We start from the raw sequence: 12776 nt of genomic DNA, 5'->3' as shown, positions 1-12776 counted from the left end.
CACAGAAGCACTTTAAAGCACTTTAAGAAAGAAAACATACATTAGAGCAAGATTATAAAGCACAAAAAAGAGGAAAAATAAAAAGCATTCGTTAAAAGCAACTCAACATATTGACAGATCTTTTTAACTCAAATATTTATTTTTTAGGTCTCAATAATGGACTTAATTTGGGGTAAGGTGGATATTTTAATTTGCTTATTAATTCAAATTCTCTCTTTTTGTTCATCTTTAGCCCCTGTCTTTCTCCGTGTTTCTCTTTTTCCGTGGAACTGTGTCTGAGTTTAAAGAGAGAGTCAGATGACATCCATCCTTCACTGTCTGCCCCCTCCCCCCCCGTCCTGTCTCCATCCACTCATCCAGCGTCGGCCGAAAGCTGTGAGTCAGATGGGGGACACAGGAGGCTGCACATGGAGCAACACCTGAGGGTTAAAGGCAGTTCAACTCTGAAAGGCCAAAACAAATTTAGGACAAACACACACGCACAAACACACACATATAGAGAGACAAAGCTCGGCTCCGAGATGCCCCCCACCCCACAAGACGAGCATACACAAAAAGATGTCAAACGCGGGTGAGCGTTCTCACATTTTGGACACCGGCGCACAGGTCGGCTCCCACTGCGATGCTCTTTATTGCTCTGCTGAAGGTGGATCAGAGCGAAAGGGATCACAATCCGGCTGAAGAAATTGCATTTGTCAACGCGCAGTGGAACTCTATTCTTCTTGTGCGGCGCTTTAAAAAAATAAAAAATAACGCTTCACTGTTCTTCCCCAGCTGCCTGCCTTTGATCTCCTCAGACAATATCCAGGGGCGACGCCCAGGAAGCTCTGAATTCATATCAGAGGGCAGATTTCCCCCGAGACGGCAAGAAAATGAGAGTTCTCCCCTCTCCAGGAGGTGGGTGTCTGCGGCCCAAGGGCTGCCTCTACCTGGATGTGTGCGGATGACTGCGTGTGTGTGTGTGTGTGTGTGTGTGTGTGTGGAGGTCTACGTGCATGCAGCACAGGTACATGCAGATGCACTTGTATGAAAGTTTTCGGTGCGTGGCTGCACATGCACAGCATGTGATTCAAAGTAGTCCCACATTTCTCACAGATAGAAGGGGGGGGGGGGGGGAGAAGGCAATCAAGTCAGTCAATTTATTACAGTCCCAACATGTGTTATGCCTCTTAACACACCCAGCATGAGACCCAGTCAGATATATCGAACACCCATATCTGCGGCCTTCCACTTACACGAGCACGGCCTCTCCGGAAACATAACGGATGCGAGTCTGAGAAGTAAATCTATGCGCACTTCAAACAATCTTAATCTCCGCTGACGCAACGTCAATACGTTTCAATACCGATCCGTCAACCGGCGCGTCGAGGAATATGGAAGTGTACTTGACAGCAGGAGATACTGAACAATTTTTTGTTTAAGGTCACGGCATCGCTTCTAATTCCGTCAGCATGAGCCGCCATGTCAACTTTGTAAATACTTGATAAATCTTTAATCCCGCGCCTGAGATTGAGCCCGATAGCGGGCAGCGTCAGGGTGAGAGCAAAAATATGAAATCATTAGATTAGCAGTGTGACAGAGGAGAGAGAGAGAGAGAGAGAGAGAGGGGGGGGGGGGGGGGGAGGGTGCTTGAATATTAAATCCAACCCCAAACAGTTAAGCAGCGAGGACTTTGTCTTCCCCACCGCCAAAAGCGAGATAGAAAAGAGCTAATAACATCTGAATTATGTTATGAGGGGGCACTATTCTATTGACTGTGCAGATGATTACATTTTATGTTTCAGAACTAATAGCGCACTATCAAATGAAAGTTATTTGACTAAAAAATTCCCAAATGCGAAAAATGTATCAAGACAAGAAGGCACCGTCCAATATGCCGAGACGCTGCGGAAATTGTGTTTTATAATCACATCTCTCTTCGGGAGAGACTTCTTCATGAGCGGAAAATATCGCCTGAATGACTTGTAACTCACTCACAAAAAAAAGAAAGAAAGCGTGAATCATATTTACGGTGGATTTTCACAAGTACTGTAATCACAACGCAGTTGTGACATTGATAGTCATGGCTGGCTAATGATTAATTGAAATTGTCACTGAATCTAATTTTATTCTTCCCTTCCTTTAAATGAGGTAAGATCTAATTACGGCCTAATGCATAACTTATTAAAGCCTCTTCCTCTGGTGTGGCAGCCTGCCAATCTCATCCTCGCTCATAACACCAGGACTCAGCTGCCGCACGGAGCCCTCATCAAACATGCAAACGTATTCTTTCGCACCTTGCTGCTCCTTCTCCGAAGCAGCCTCACAAATGAGGATCTCCTAAATAATTCTCTGATCAACCATTACTTATGCAGCGAGCGAATGCTTAATTCTGTTTGATGGGACGAAATTCCAGCGGCTCGTCTCCAAGCATTTGGGAAATAAAAAAAAAAGGATTCTCAGGCGGTACAATCGGGAGTGGAATCACAATGTGTTCCTGAAAAGTGGATTGCTACTCGGCACTGACATACACTTTTATTTTAGGTAGTAGAGACTGTGAGGCACTGGTCCCCTGGTGAATCTGTCGACGGTGGGTGGTAAGGAAATGATGAGGAGCCAAAAAGATCTGCAGAGATTCGTTACGACTTTGATGGTGCGCAAAGTCCTGTAATAATACCCCAGAGGCCCGCATGGCGTTCCACTTACTGCTCTGTACGCGTGCACAACATGTCCTTTCCTAACAAATCCGTAAGTCCAACATTCATTCTTAATCACTCTGACTTTTTTTTATTTCTTCTTTTTAAAGAAATTGTGAGAGTGTACTAACACACACTCCTGACGAACTCATGTTCTCTAATCTAATGAGCCTCATTTGTGAGATTAAAGGAATGTCTTTAATAGAGTGACATGATGTTGAATTGGGGCGGGTTGCCTTGAGGATGTTTTCATTTGGCGGGTTGCTGTTGCAAAATGACATATCCACCGCTTTTGGACTGAAAGCATCTTTGGAACGAAGCCTCACTATTTGTTCCAAATTAACTCTTTTTGTGCATTGGTTTGAATAAAAAAATAAATGGCCATTGTGAAAAACAAACTTGGAGGCACATTTGCTGCATTTTCTTACCTGGTCTCGAGGGGAATGTTGCTGTTGAGCACCCAGCTGTTGTGAAGCTGTGCCTGGTCTGTGCTCGAGCCTGTGTCTGGCCCCTGGCCGCCCTGGCTGGCCTGGCACCGCGTCGGCATGGTCTTCCTCTGCAGGCTGACCTGGGTGTAGGGCGCCGGGCGGGCACAGGTGCAGGCGTGCGGCGGCGGAGGAGGCGGGGGCAGCGGGCGGAACGTGAACTGACCACCTGGACTGCTGGGCAGCTCTGCACCGGAGAGACGGAGAGGAGCAGAGGGGAGGAGGCGGGGATAGGGTGGGGCAGGGGGGGGGGGGGGGGAATAAACAAAGCTTTATTAGGAGAGCAGTGCCATAAATTACAAATAAAAGTGGCATGTTAGTTGACAGTTTATTGTTATTACACTGATTGAGGGACATAAATCAGCTCGGAAACGGCGTCTGTCCGGTGCCTTCCCCTTCCTACCTGCTTTGATACACTTCCAGCCGCCCTATAAATAGGTTCTTGGCTGGCTGCAGCATTGAGCAGTCTTTAAAGAGCTAACAGCTCTGGCTTAATCTGCAGCCGGCAGCCCAAACTACCCATGTGATGTTTATTATGAGATCTGTAGCTCCACGGAATGAGCTAGCCAGCTGCAACTCCCTCACACTGGTAACCTCGGGGTCTAGCTGGAGCTCTCTCAATCCATCATTTATCACTCCCTTTCCCTATAACTCCCCCTTCTGCCCCGTCTCATCCTCCCCGCTGCTTTCTCTCTCTCTCTCTCTTTTCAGTGTGTCTTCCAAAAAGCAAGCGCGGACTAATTACAGTGCTGCCAACACAAATGTGCGCGCATATGTTTGTTTAATGTGTGAACGCCCGTCTAAGTGTGCGACCGCAGATTATTAACTATTCAGGTCCATGTGTGCATGCACCTGCGTGAATGTGTCGGTATGTTTTCGTGAGTGTACACATTGACTGTATATGAGAAGTCACTGTTACTGCAGCTGCCCTGACTTAGTACGTACTGTTGCATGTCTGCATTCATGTGGGACATACAACATCCTCATAACATTGCACCTTGCACTTTGACCCTCTTGCTCTGCTGTGCAAAGGATTGTGGGTCAGAAAAGCCAGAAAGGCATGCTGGTTTGCACACTGCTAAATGCGAACGGATGCATTCATCCCGATATTTTTGGTACACTGCATTTGACATATGTATTGGAACATAGTAAAAAATGCTTAGTATTAGTAGTATGTGAATTGGAACGCACAGGAAGACTAGAGTTCGCCATCTTGGTTTTTTCAACCCGAAGTGACACAAGAGGTTGGTGCGAAGTACGTTTTCTTTTTAGCCCACCAGAAAGGTTACAATTAACTTTCATGAGCTGCAAACTCACTGTGAAAAGGTTTAAGTTGTAAGACAAAAACACAGACAACTCCCAGACCGGACAATGCCGTGGTAGCGACCTGTCAATCACAAGGTAGCTCCGCCCTAAAGCGTACCCTGCTTTATGGTCTATTTGACTCTAAATAGGACCATCATTTGCTAAATGAGCATCATGCTGTATTGAAGAAGACTTGAAACTAGCAATTGAGACCATAAACTCATGTTTACAATGTTCACTGAGGTAATAAATCCATTAAGAAGTAGAGTCATTTTCTCATAGACTTCTATACAATCTGACCAGTTGTAAGGGAGAGAGGAGTCCAGTATCTGTAAGACAGACAGTATTGGCCCACAACTGCCAGAATGTCAGCAATAATTTAGTATATAGAAATGTTAGCCACCAGACAGCCTTCCCAATTCAACTGTGAGTATTACACAGACAACACGCGAGAACCCATTTTGTGATAGAAACTGGGAAAAGTAAAGAATGAAGGGATCTTGTTTCAGTCTTTTGACAGCATACACACCATGTTACTGCTCTTCAACCGCCCATTATGTCTAAAACTGAGGCGACATCTTTTCCAAAATGCTGCGGGGAAACGGTGATGGAACGTGTTCTCGCCAACATTTCCGTGGCAGCAAGTCTGTGGCACACGCAGTGAGATTTTAAGCGATGTTTAAAAAATCATATTGCTTTCATCTCCTCACACTGAATTATTGTTCGCCTTCCGCACACACATGTAAGCCAGTGCGCTCTGTCACATTCGCCAATGTTCGCTGACATGCCACATAGCACATCAGGTTTTATGGCTCTCAGTCGCTGGTAATTCACATTTGCAAGATGTATATTGTAGCAGTGTGTTGTATGAAGGCTATGGCAGGACAGGAACTGTTCTGTAAATAGGCCTATAAACATTTCCACAGTCATACTTCCAGGATTGCCATCTGTCCAGCTGAAATGGCAGTCTGAATACTGTTAAGGCAGCAGTCATGACGTTTCCTCTGCGTGTGCCTGTGTGTGTGTGTGTGTCTGTGTCTGTGTGTGTGTGTGTGTGTGTGTATATCTGCATATTTGTACTTCCAAAAGGACATAGTCTACTCTGTCAAAATACTGTTTGAGCAGAAGACAAGTTTCTCATCTTCCAAAAAACACATTGCCGGTTATTGATCTTCCAACATGGCCGAATTTGTCTTTGCCACATCTCCGAAGCGCGCAATAAAACATTCCGTCTCCGCTCATCTGCATGCCGACACAATGAAATCATCTCTTACTCGTGCCGAGCCATTACTCATGTCGCGCGTTTATTTCATGATTTCAAGGAAAAATGCAGCAGGGGGGGGGGGGGGGGGGGGGGGGTTCTGACTGAATGCTGTCCTCCCGTCGTTGTTGGTGTGTATTGCTCCGGGCCATCTGTGATGAGGCACATTTCACACACGCATAGCAAATTGCTATTTTTAGCTTGTTGAACATGTTTCTATGGAATAGCAACAGCTGAGAAGTGTAGTTTGTGAACGTTGGCAGCCAGCGGATGTGTCATATTTATACGCTCGTCCCCGCAACACACAGTGGCCTATGCGCACCTAAATAACAGACTTTCTTTTGTTCTCCTGAGACAACACTGTATAGTATCGCGTCGTACCGTACAGGACCGCAACCCCGCTTGTCGCCTCGCGACATCAAACGATTTCAGCAGCTAATCAGAGCGAGTCCATGTGAGACCCGGTGAAGTGACAGGAAGTGTATTTGTGTCATCACCTGGAGGTGCTGTTTAGTCTAAACTAATGGATGTGGAAAATGGAAGCTATTTTTGTCGGAGCCACCTCCGAGTATTAAAAATGACATGCTTAGGGAAAACTGACGGAACATTGTTGGAGCACTACTGTATCCCGTGTCATTGTAACGCACCAGGAGCTTGAAAGTGGTGCTTCAGTTTTTGTTATAAGCAGTCTATCTGATTCCTCAGTAACTGGGAGTCCTTAGAGTCCAGCCAGAAATCCCCTGCTTATAGTCTCTTTTTTTTTTTTATATACTGCAGATGTTTTTAGCATTTGTTACCAAAAAAAATCATGTGTTTTTTCAACAGAAAAAGCACACAAATATGCAGTGCATTCCCAGAGCTGGGCACTCGGGTGTGAAACTTGCACTCTGGTTGCGCTTGAGGCTTAAAATCAACTTTTAAACTTGTCTTGAGCAAAACTTTGCTGACCTTGGATTTGACTCCCAACTCTGTTATTCAGAAACTGCAAAGTCACTGCGAAACCTCTCTGCCAAAAACACAGTTTTGATTCCTACGACGCTGACAAATTCTCCGACGCATCACAGTGTGCAGCCGTCAGCCTCAGGTGTGTCGCCGAATCAAAACACGTCAACGGCGGTGCCAAACTCTCAAATGGTAACGCTTGCTCTGGAGGCTGCCGGCACTGGTGGAGGACGCACTCGGAGCCTTTGCTTTACGTTAAAAAAAAGGATCTGTACCACATTGTAAAAAAAAAAAAAAAAAAACACTTCTGTCTGTATGGTGAAGCTCAGAAAATACTGGATACCACACTTCCCATAATGCCGCACTGTAGCATCTTTCCTTATACTTACTTAACCTGTCAGAAGCCCACATCTTTCAAAATCCATGTACCAGTTTGAAATGGAGGCTCTTAGACACAATGAATAAATAAATGTAAATAAATTAATTAATAAATTCTAGAAATAGCTCTATAGTTTGTGTCGGACTCACAAACATCTCTGTGCATTCCAAATATTCTTACAATGGAAAAGAGTTGTGAAAAATGAGAAATGCTTTTCAACCCAAATGGCTCGCAATTGTTTCGAAACCAAACTAATAAATCCAAATTATTTCTGCCTCTTAAGTCTCAAATGACTTCTCGGTCATTATTAATTCAGACGTTTTAGAAACCCAGAGTTACAAGAGCTTTGGGTTCATACAGTGATGGCCGCAACTTCAGGTTTCTGTGTTTGTGTTGGCTGGCGAGGCGGGAACAGACAGAGCCTAGAGCGGACAGGAGCGGAGCAGAAAGGACAAGGATATAGGGCCAGGGGACAATGTAATCTCGGTGAGTAGGGCGACACAGGGGCCCGGGCTGCCAGATGGTTGCTTTAGAAGGCTTAGCTCAGGCAGCTTTGGGTCTCCGCTCCCAAAGATACACAAACTGACTCAACTCCACTGTTCTCACCCAAAAACGCACAAATGGCAGAGAAACACTCGCTGGCTCCCTCTCTCGCGCTCTTCCACACAAAGTCACATCAAACGCGTCGGCTGCGATGTTGCGTTAGATGGGAGACGCCACCTAAACAGGGCCTGGCAATGTAGGGCAGTGGCCGTGCGGTGTTTTGCCGGGCTGGCCGGCAGTTCAGAGACATCGAGCCAACTCTGCGTGGAGTTGATAGAGGCCAGAGGAGGGGCCGGTACAGTTTCAGACGACAGTCGTGACCGCGTAGTACATACTCTGCCCCGGGGTTCCTCTTAGACTTAGCCCTCCAGAAGAGACACATTTGGAAAGTCGCTTATGAGATTTATTTTTCCTGGAATCATCAGCTTTTGGTTACATAAGCGAGATATGAGGGGAAAGCGTTTTATAGCCAGCGTAAGAGAGATCTGGGGGGGATTTACTAGGAAATGTAACAGGTAACAGGTATTTGGGCCAGGTATTAAAAATGCATTACTGTCGGTGAGATGGAGCTAAAATAGCACAGGCATTAAGTATGTATGACAATTTAGCCATTTAAAGCCAAGTCATCCTAATGCAATGAGAGGAGGGCCTAGTTAAACATGACTCAGACACACACACACACACACACACACACACACACACACACACAGTCGTGTTTTCATGACTTTTGGGGACGTTACATTGACTTACATTCATTTCCTGGAGAATGACCTAAATCCTGACCTTAACCTACACCTAACCTTCAACCAAGTATTCACCCTAAGATCTAACTAGTGGCATTGATTTGGACCCGGCAAGTTCCCACAATGTGACTGTGAAAGCAGATGTCCCCACAAGTCATTAAAACACACACACACACACACACACACACACACACACACACACACACACACACACAGTAATGGCCGCGTGTGTAATGAGTTAGCTGTCATGATGGTGCAATTCTCTTAAAGAAGGATATTTAAAAAGCAGGTGTAAAACAGTTTGAATAAAAAATGAATCACACGCGCATAATAAAATAATCGCGTTCGTGAGCGCTCGTCATGCTCGTCATTAAAATGTTCTAGTTTCAGTCAGGAAGTGCCCGCCAGATGCTCAGCGCTACACTGTGCATGGTGTTCCTCTAATAGGGCAGAGAAAGTTAAGAGGCTACAGTGAGAAATCTAATTTTGGTAATCATGGACCACAAGGGACTGTGGGGAAATGATTATAGGGACAGTGGGGTAAGAAAAGGGGGGGGGAGGTGATGTGAATATTCTTGCAGCTAAAGGGAGGGAACTCTGACTTTTTCGGAGAGACCTTTTCCTGTGTAAGTTTATCATATAAAATAATCAAATATTTACATAAAAAAGACAGATTCTGTGTGGTTGAATTGTATATATATTTTTGCTATTTAGGTGCAGTTTTTCTTCCCAATGCTTTTGATACAGCCCCTAAAGTGTTGAAGCTGCAGCAACAGAATGCATAGCTTCTTTAATAAGAAGAGACCATTACGTTCGGTGTGTAGCAGAGCACAACACACGAGCCACAATAACAGTAAAGCCTAATTTTTAACCAGGTTGGCTCCTCTTCTTCACGCTCTGTGTTTGCTTACGCCCCCTTTCCCCTCTCTTCCCCTCACTCCATTATTGTGCCCAGCGCTCTGTGGCTCTAGTTAATTTCTTATTACAGGAAAGCTGTATAAAATCCATAGAGCCTGACCTCAACAATATCAAACCTGCCTGTCTGACAGAGGAACGAGATCGTTTTAGAGAACATTTAACACTAGTTGGGCCAAGAAAAAATACACATAGTCCACCCCACTCTAAAAATAAAAACTGAATAATTTCCCCCAGGATAGCTTTTCATCTATCTGGCTTCTTAATTGACTTGCATTAAATTGCCACAAAGTTTATTCCACTGCTGTGCTGCGATGAAATAAATAATTAACCCCATAAAAAAGGTCAGACAACTGAAATTAGAACTGGCTCGTCTCTTCTTCTTTTTTTGCGGTAATGAGATGGGATCGCTGACCATCTGTATCTGTCTTCAGAACAGAGTTCCTGACAGAGAGATAACACCGTATCTTCATCAGACATTATAAGTTCCAATGTGACTCCTTTCATTGGCTGGCTGGTTGGTGTGAAGGACGGTAATATGTGTATGATAACGCAGGCTAATATCGCTAATGATCACGGCCCCGGCGAGCACCTGAAAATAATGTTGCTCATAATAGCGTCCGTGGTGATGGAAATAGGGCCGGTAATAACAGTGGTAACAGTGATGATGAAAATAACAGTGGTGGTAGCAGAGGCGCGGATAATTACGCTGATGACAGTGGGCTCTGAGACAGCAATTAGAATAAAAACAGCCATTGATTCATCTCCGCAGACACGGGGATGAACGGTGGGATCTCCATTTACCAAAGTGACACAATCATATTGTCCAATTAAAGCCAGAAAATACAAACAAAGACGCCGAGGACCTCTAAGAGCTCTCCCCCCCCCCCCCCCCCCCCCCCTCTCTCTCGCAGGGCAACACAGTCGATTTTCATACAGAGCCTGATAATTAGCAGCCATGCATCATCTGGCTTTCTCACACCGGAGGACTCGCTAGCGTGCGCGTGCAGCTAAGTTAGTGTGCTGGTGCGTGCGTGCGTGCGTCTGTCTGTCTGCGTGATGCGGTGTATATCTATGTGCATATTTGTGTAATTGCTTGTTTGTACCCCCGTCTTCAAAAACAACTGCGGAGCAACTCCACGATCATGTTTAGGCTGCAGGTGATTCTGAAAGTAGCATTTCCCCCGAGAGGGCGCGAAGTCTTCCGAGTGTAGCTCCCCTCCCTCCTGCCGCGAGACGCTTACCCGACTCGGCATACGCCGCGCTCAAATTACATTTTTCAGAAGAGCACCCTCCTCTCGGCCCTGCACTATTTAAATGATCTGTTGCAAGCTTGTAATTAAATCCGTCGATGTTTTCGCAGACGTGGACCACCCGACCAAACTTTTGTGATCTCAATGAATTTTGGCAGCCTTTGTTCTTCTTCCCGTCCAGGTTTGCGTGGACGTATCGGAATAGCTGCTAGCTGAGCTCAGCTCATCTCTCCTGAGAGCACAGCAGTGTCCTGATCTGTGCTGACCTTGTCACTGCTGCAGGGCGCCCGGTCATTGCCAACTGCCACTGAGCCATGCAGGTGTTTGTTTGTGTGTGTGTGTGCGTGTGTGTGGGCCTTGTTGTGTGTCATACGTCCACGCGCGTGCATGCATGCATAAGTATGCACCCGAGCGTCTGACGGAGCTTCGGAGCATGCTCAGTAGTGGCGTGACGTCATGTGAGTTATTATCACTTGGTAGACATTTGCATTACCAGGAAGAGGGCGTGACGAGGTGTTTGAGACCTGGGAGGTGAAAAAAGCCACAATGGCCATTACGGTGATTAGTGCGCACATTCATCTTTTACAAGCCCCGCGATTCGCTTGCTCGCTCTCCTACATAAATACAGGCGCTGCATCTCCCTCAGCCCCAAAACAATCACAACAACCACACGCAGATGGGTATGGCGGAGTTTCGCCTGCACACACATGCATACACTATATTTCCTCCGACTACGACATTAAAAAACAGGAGGGAGTGCCTGGGCTTGACAGCAAACAAACCAACACGAAGATATTTTTTGGCAGGCTAAAGAGAGAGTAGTATCAAAGCTACAGGAATGCACCACCAGCAGCCCCATTTTTTCCACTCAGAGAGAGAAAGAGAGAGAGAGAGAGAGTATGCGCAGTGTTGTAGCAGACCTGAGCTGCTGGTAATTAGAATGGGCTCTGAGGAGAGACAGGCAGTGGAATGAATGCAAATGAATTCACTGGCTCCGGCACTTGGGCTCCTCAACCTCACTTTTCATATAGCATGCCTCACAGACATGGAGCTACTGACACAAAACAGAGCAGGGCCACACAGTAAACACTGGATGACATGACTGCCGACATGCACGTGCCAGCATGTCCACAAACACGCAAAGCGCGCACACGCACACACACACACAAGCGTGCAAAGAAGATGTGAATCCGCAGGCCTGAAACGAAACCCGCAGTGCACGAGGGAGCGCGTGTGCGGATACGCCGCAACACACACGCACGCTCGCGCATTATACTAATCCCTGCAAATGCCACAGTGTTGCCTGTGAAGAGAGAAAGAGGGGTGAGAAGGCTCGTTCCAAGCGCACATCCACAGCGTGTCCCACAGCGGAATAAACAAAACCCTTCTTAATTGGTGTCGATTTGGAACAGAGTGATGATTCATCATGCAGAACTCCCCAGTAGAGTATTGGAAACCCAATCATTTCTAATCCATATGACCTTGACAGAGGGCCGGAGTCGGTCTAAACTCTCCCGACGTGCGCTGTCCGGGGCGGACAAAGTCAGGGGGTTGTGACTGACTTTACAACTCGTCGGGGAAGCGTGATCCGCCAAAGTCAGATCACTTCACTGATTGCCCCATCTGAGCCGGCGGCCGATCTTTATGAAGCACTCAATTCTCCACAGTAGTCATAAATCAGCGTACTATAAGCTTTCCGTCTCGATGATGGCGCACCAGAGACACTATTTCCATACCACGCTGCTCCAGTCGATAATCCCTGTTCCCATTACATCTACCAGCGCCCCCATCTCGAAAACATGAACGAAAGAAGTCCACCGGTGCTGTACCTCGCCTCACCTCCCGGTGCTCCTGGTTTGCCGTGTGAAATTTCAATCGGCAAACTCTGTGGCTCCTCTCAAGGAGAAGCGGGTCGTCTGTGAAGGGGTCCTGCTCTTTTGCTGGCTAGTGCTGCAAATGAGTCTAATTAACACATCTCCCTTCCTATCTTAACCAGGCATCCGGGGCCAACTAGAGCCTTATTATGAAGCAGATTATGCATGTAATGTCCCCACTGAGATTACCGTACGGAAAGCGATGCATTCAGAGACACATATATATATATATATATATATATATGCACACAAGAGGACAGGGCCGTGTGAATGCGGGGAGACGGAGGAGAATAGCAGGAGGGATGAGGGGCTGCTTGGTATTCCGACAGGAGCGTATAATAGATGGTGGAGGGAGATAGATGTACAAAGAGAGCGCGAGAGAGGGAGAGAATAAAAAAGGA

At 46.3% G+C, this 12776-nt stretch overlaps 1 protein-coding gene across 1 annotated transcript in view; it reads right to left on the bottom strand.

Annotated features, from left to right (window-relative positions):
- The window catches only part of tenm1 (teneurin transmembrane protein 1), a 152546-nt gene that overhangs the window by 110605 nt on the left and 29165 nt on the right, over window positions 1-12776 (bottom strand). The window contains exon 3 of the mRNA XM_076103401.1: window positions 3104-3347. Within this exon, the coding sequence (XP_075959516.1) occupies window positions 3104-3347 (244 nt within the window). The remainder of the gene's footprint in view (window positions 1-3103; window positions 3348-12776) is intronic.

The sequence above is a fragment of the Anarhichas minor genome, unplaced genomic scaffold, assembly GCF_050575085.1.
Source record: "Anarhichas minor isolate MPS153535 unplaced genomic scaffold, ASM5057508v1 ptg000028l, whole genome shotgun sequence".
Classification (NCBI taxonomy): domain Eukaryota; kingdom Metazoa; phylum Chordata; class Actinopteri; order Perciformes; family Anarhichadidae; genus Anarhichas; species Anarhichas minor.
Note: the sequence above shows the minus strand (reverse complement) of the source record. Positions and strands in the feature narration are given on the sequence as shown.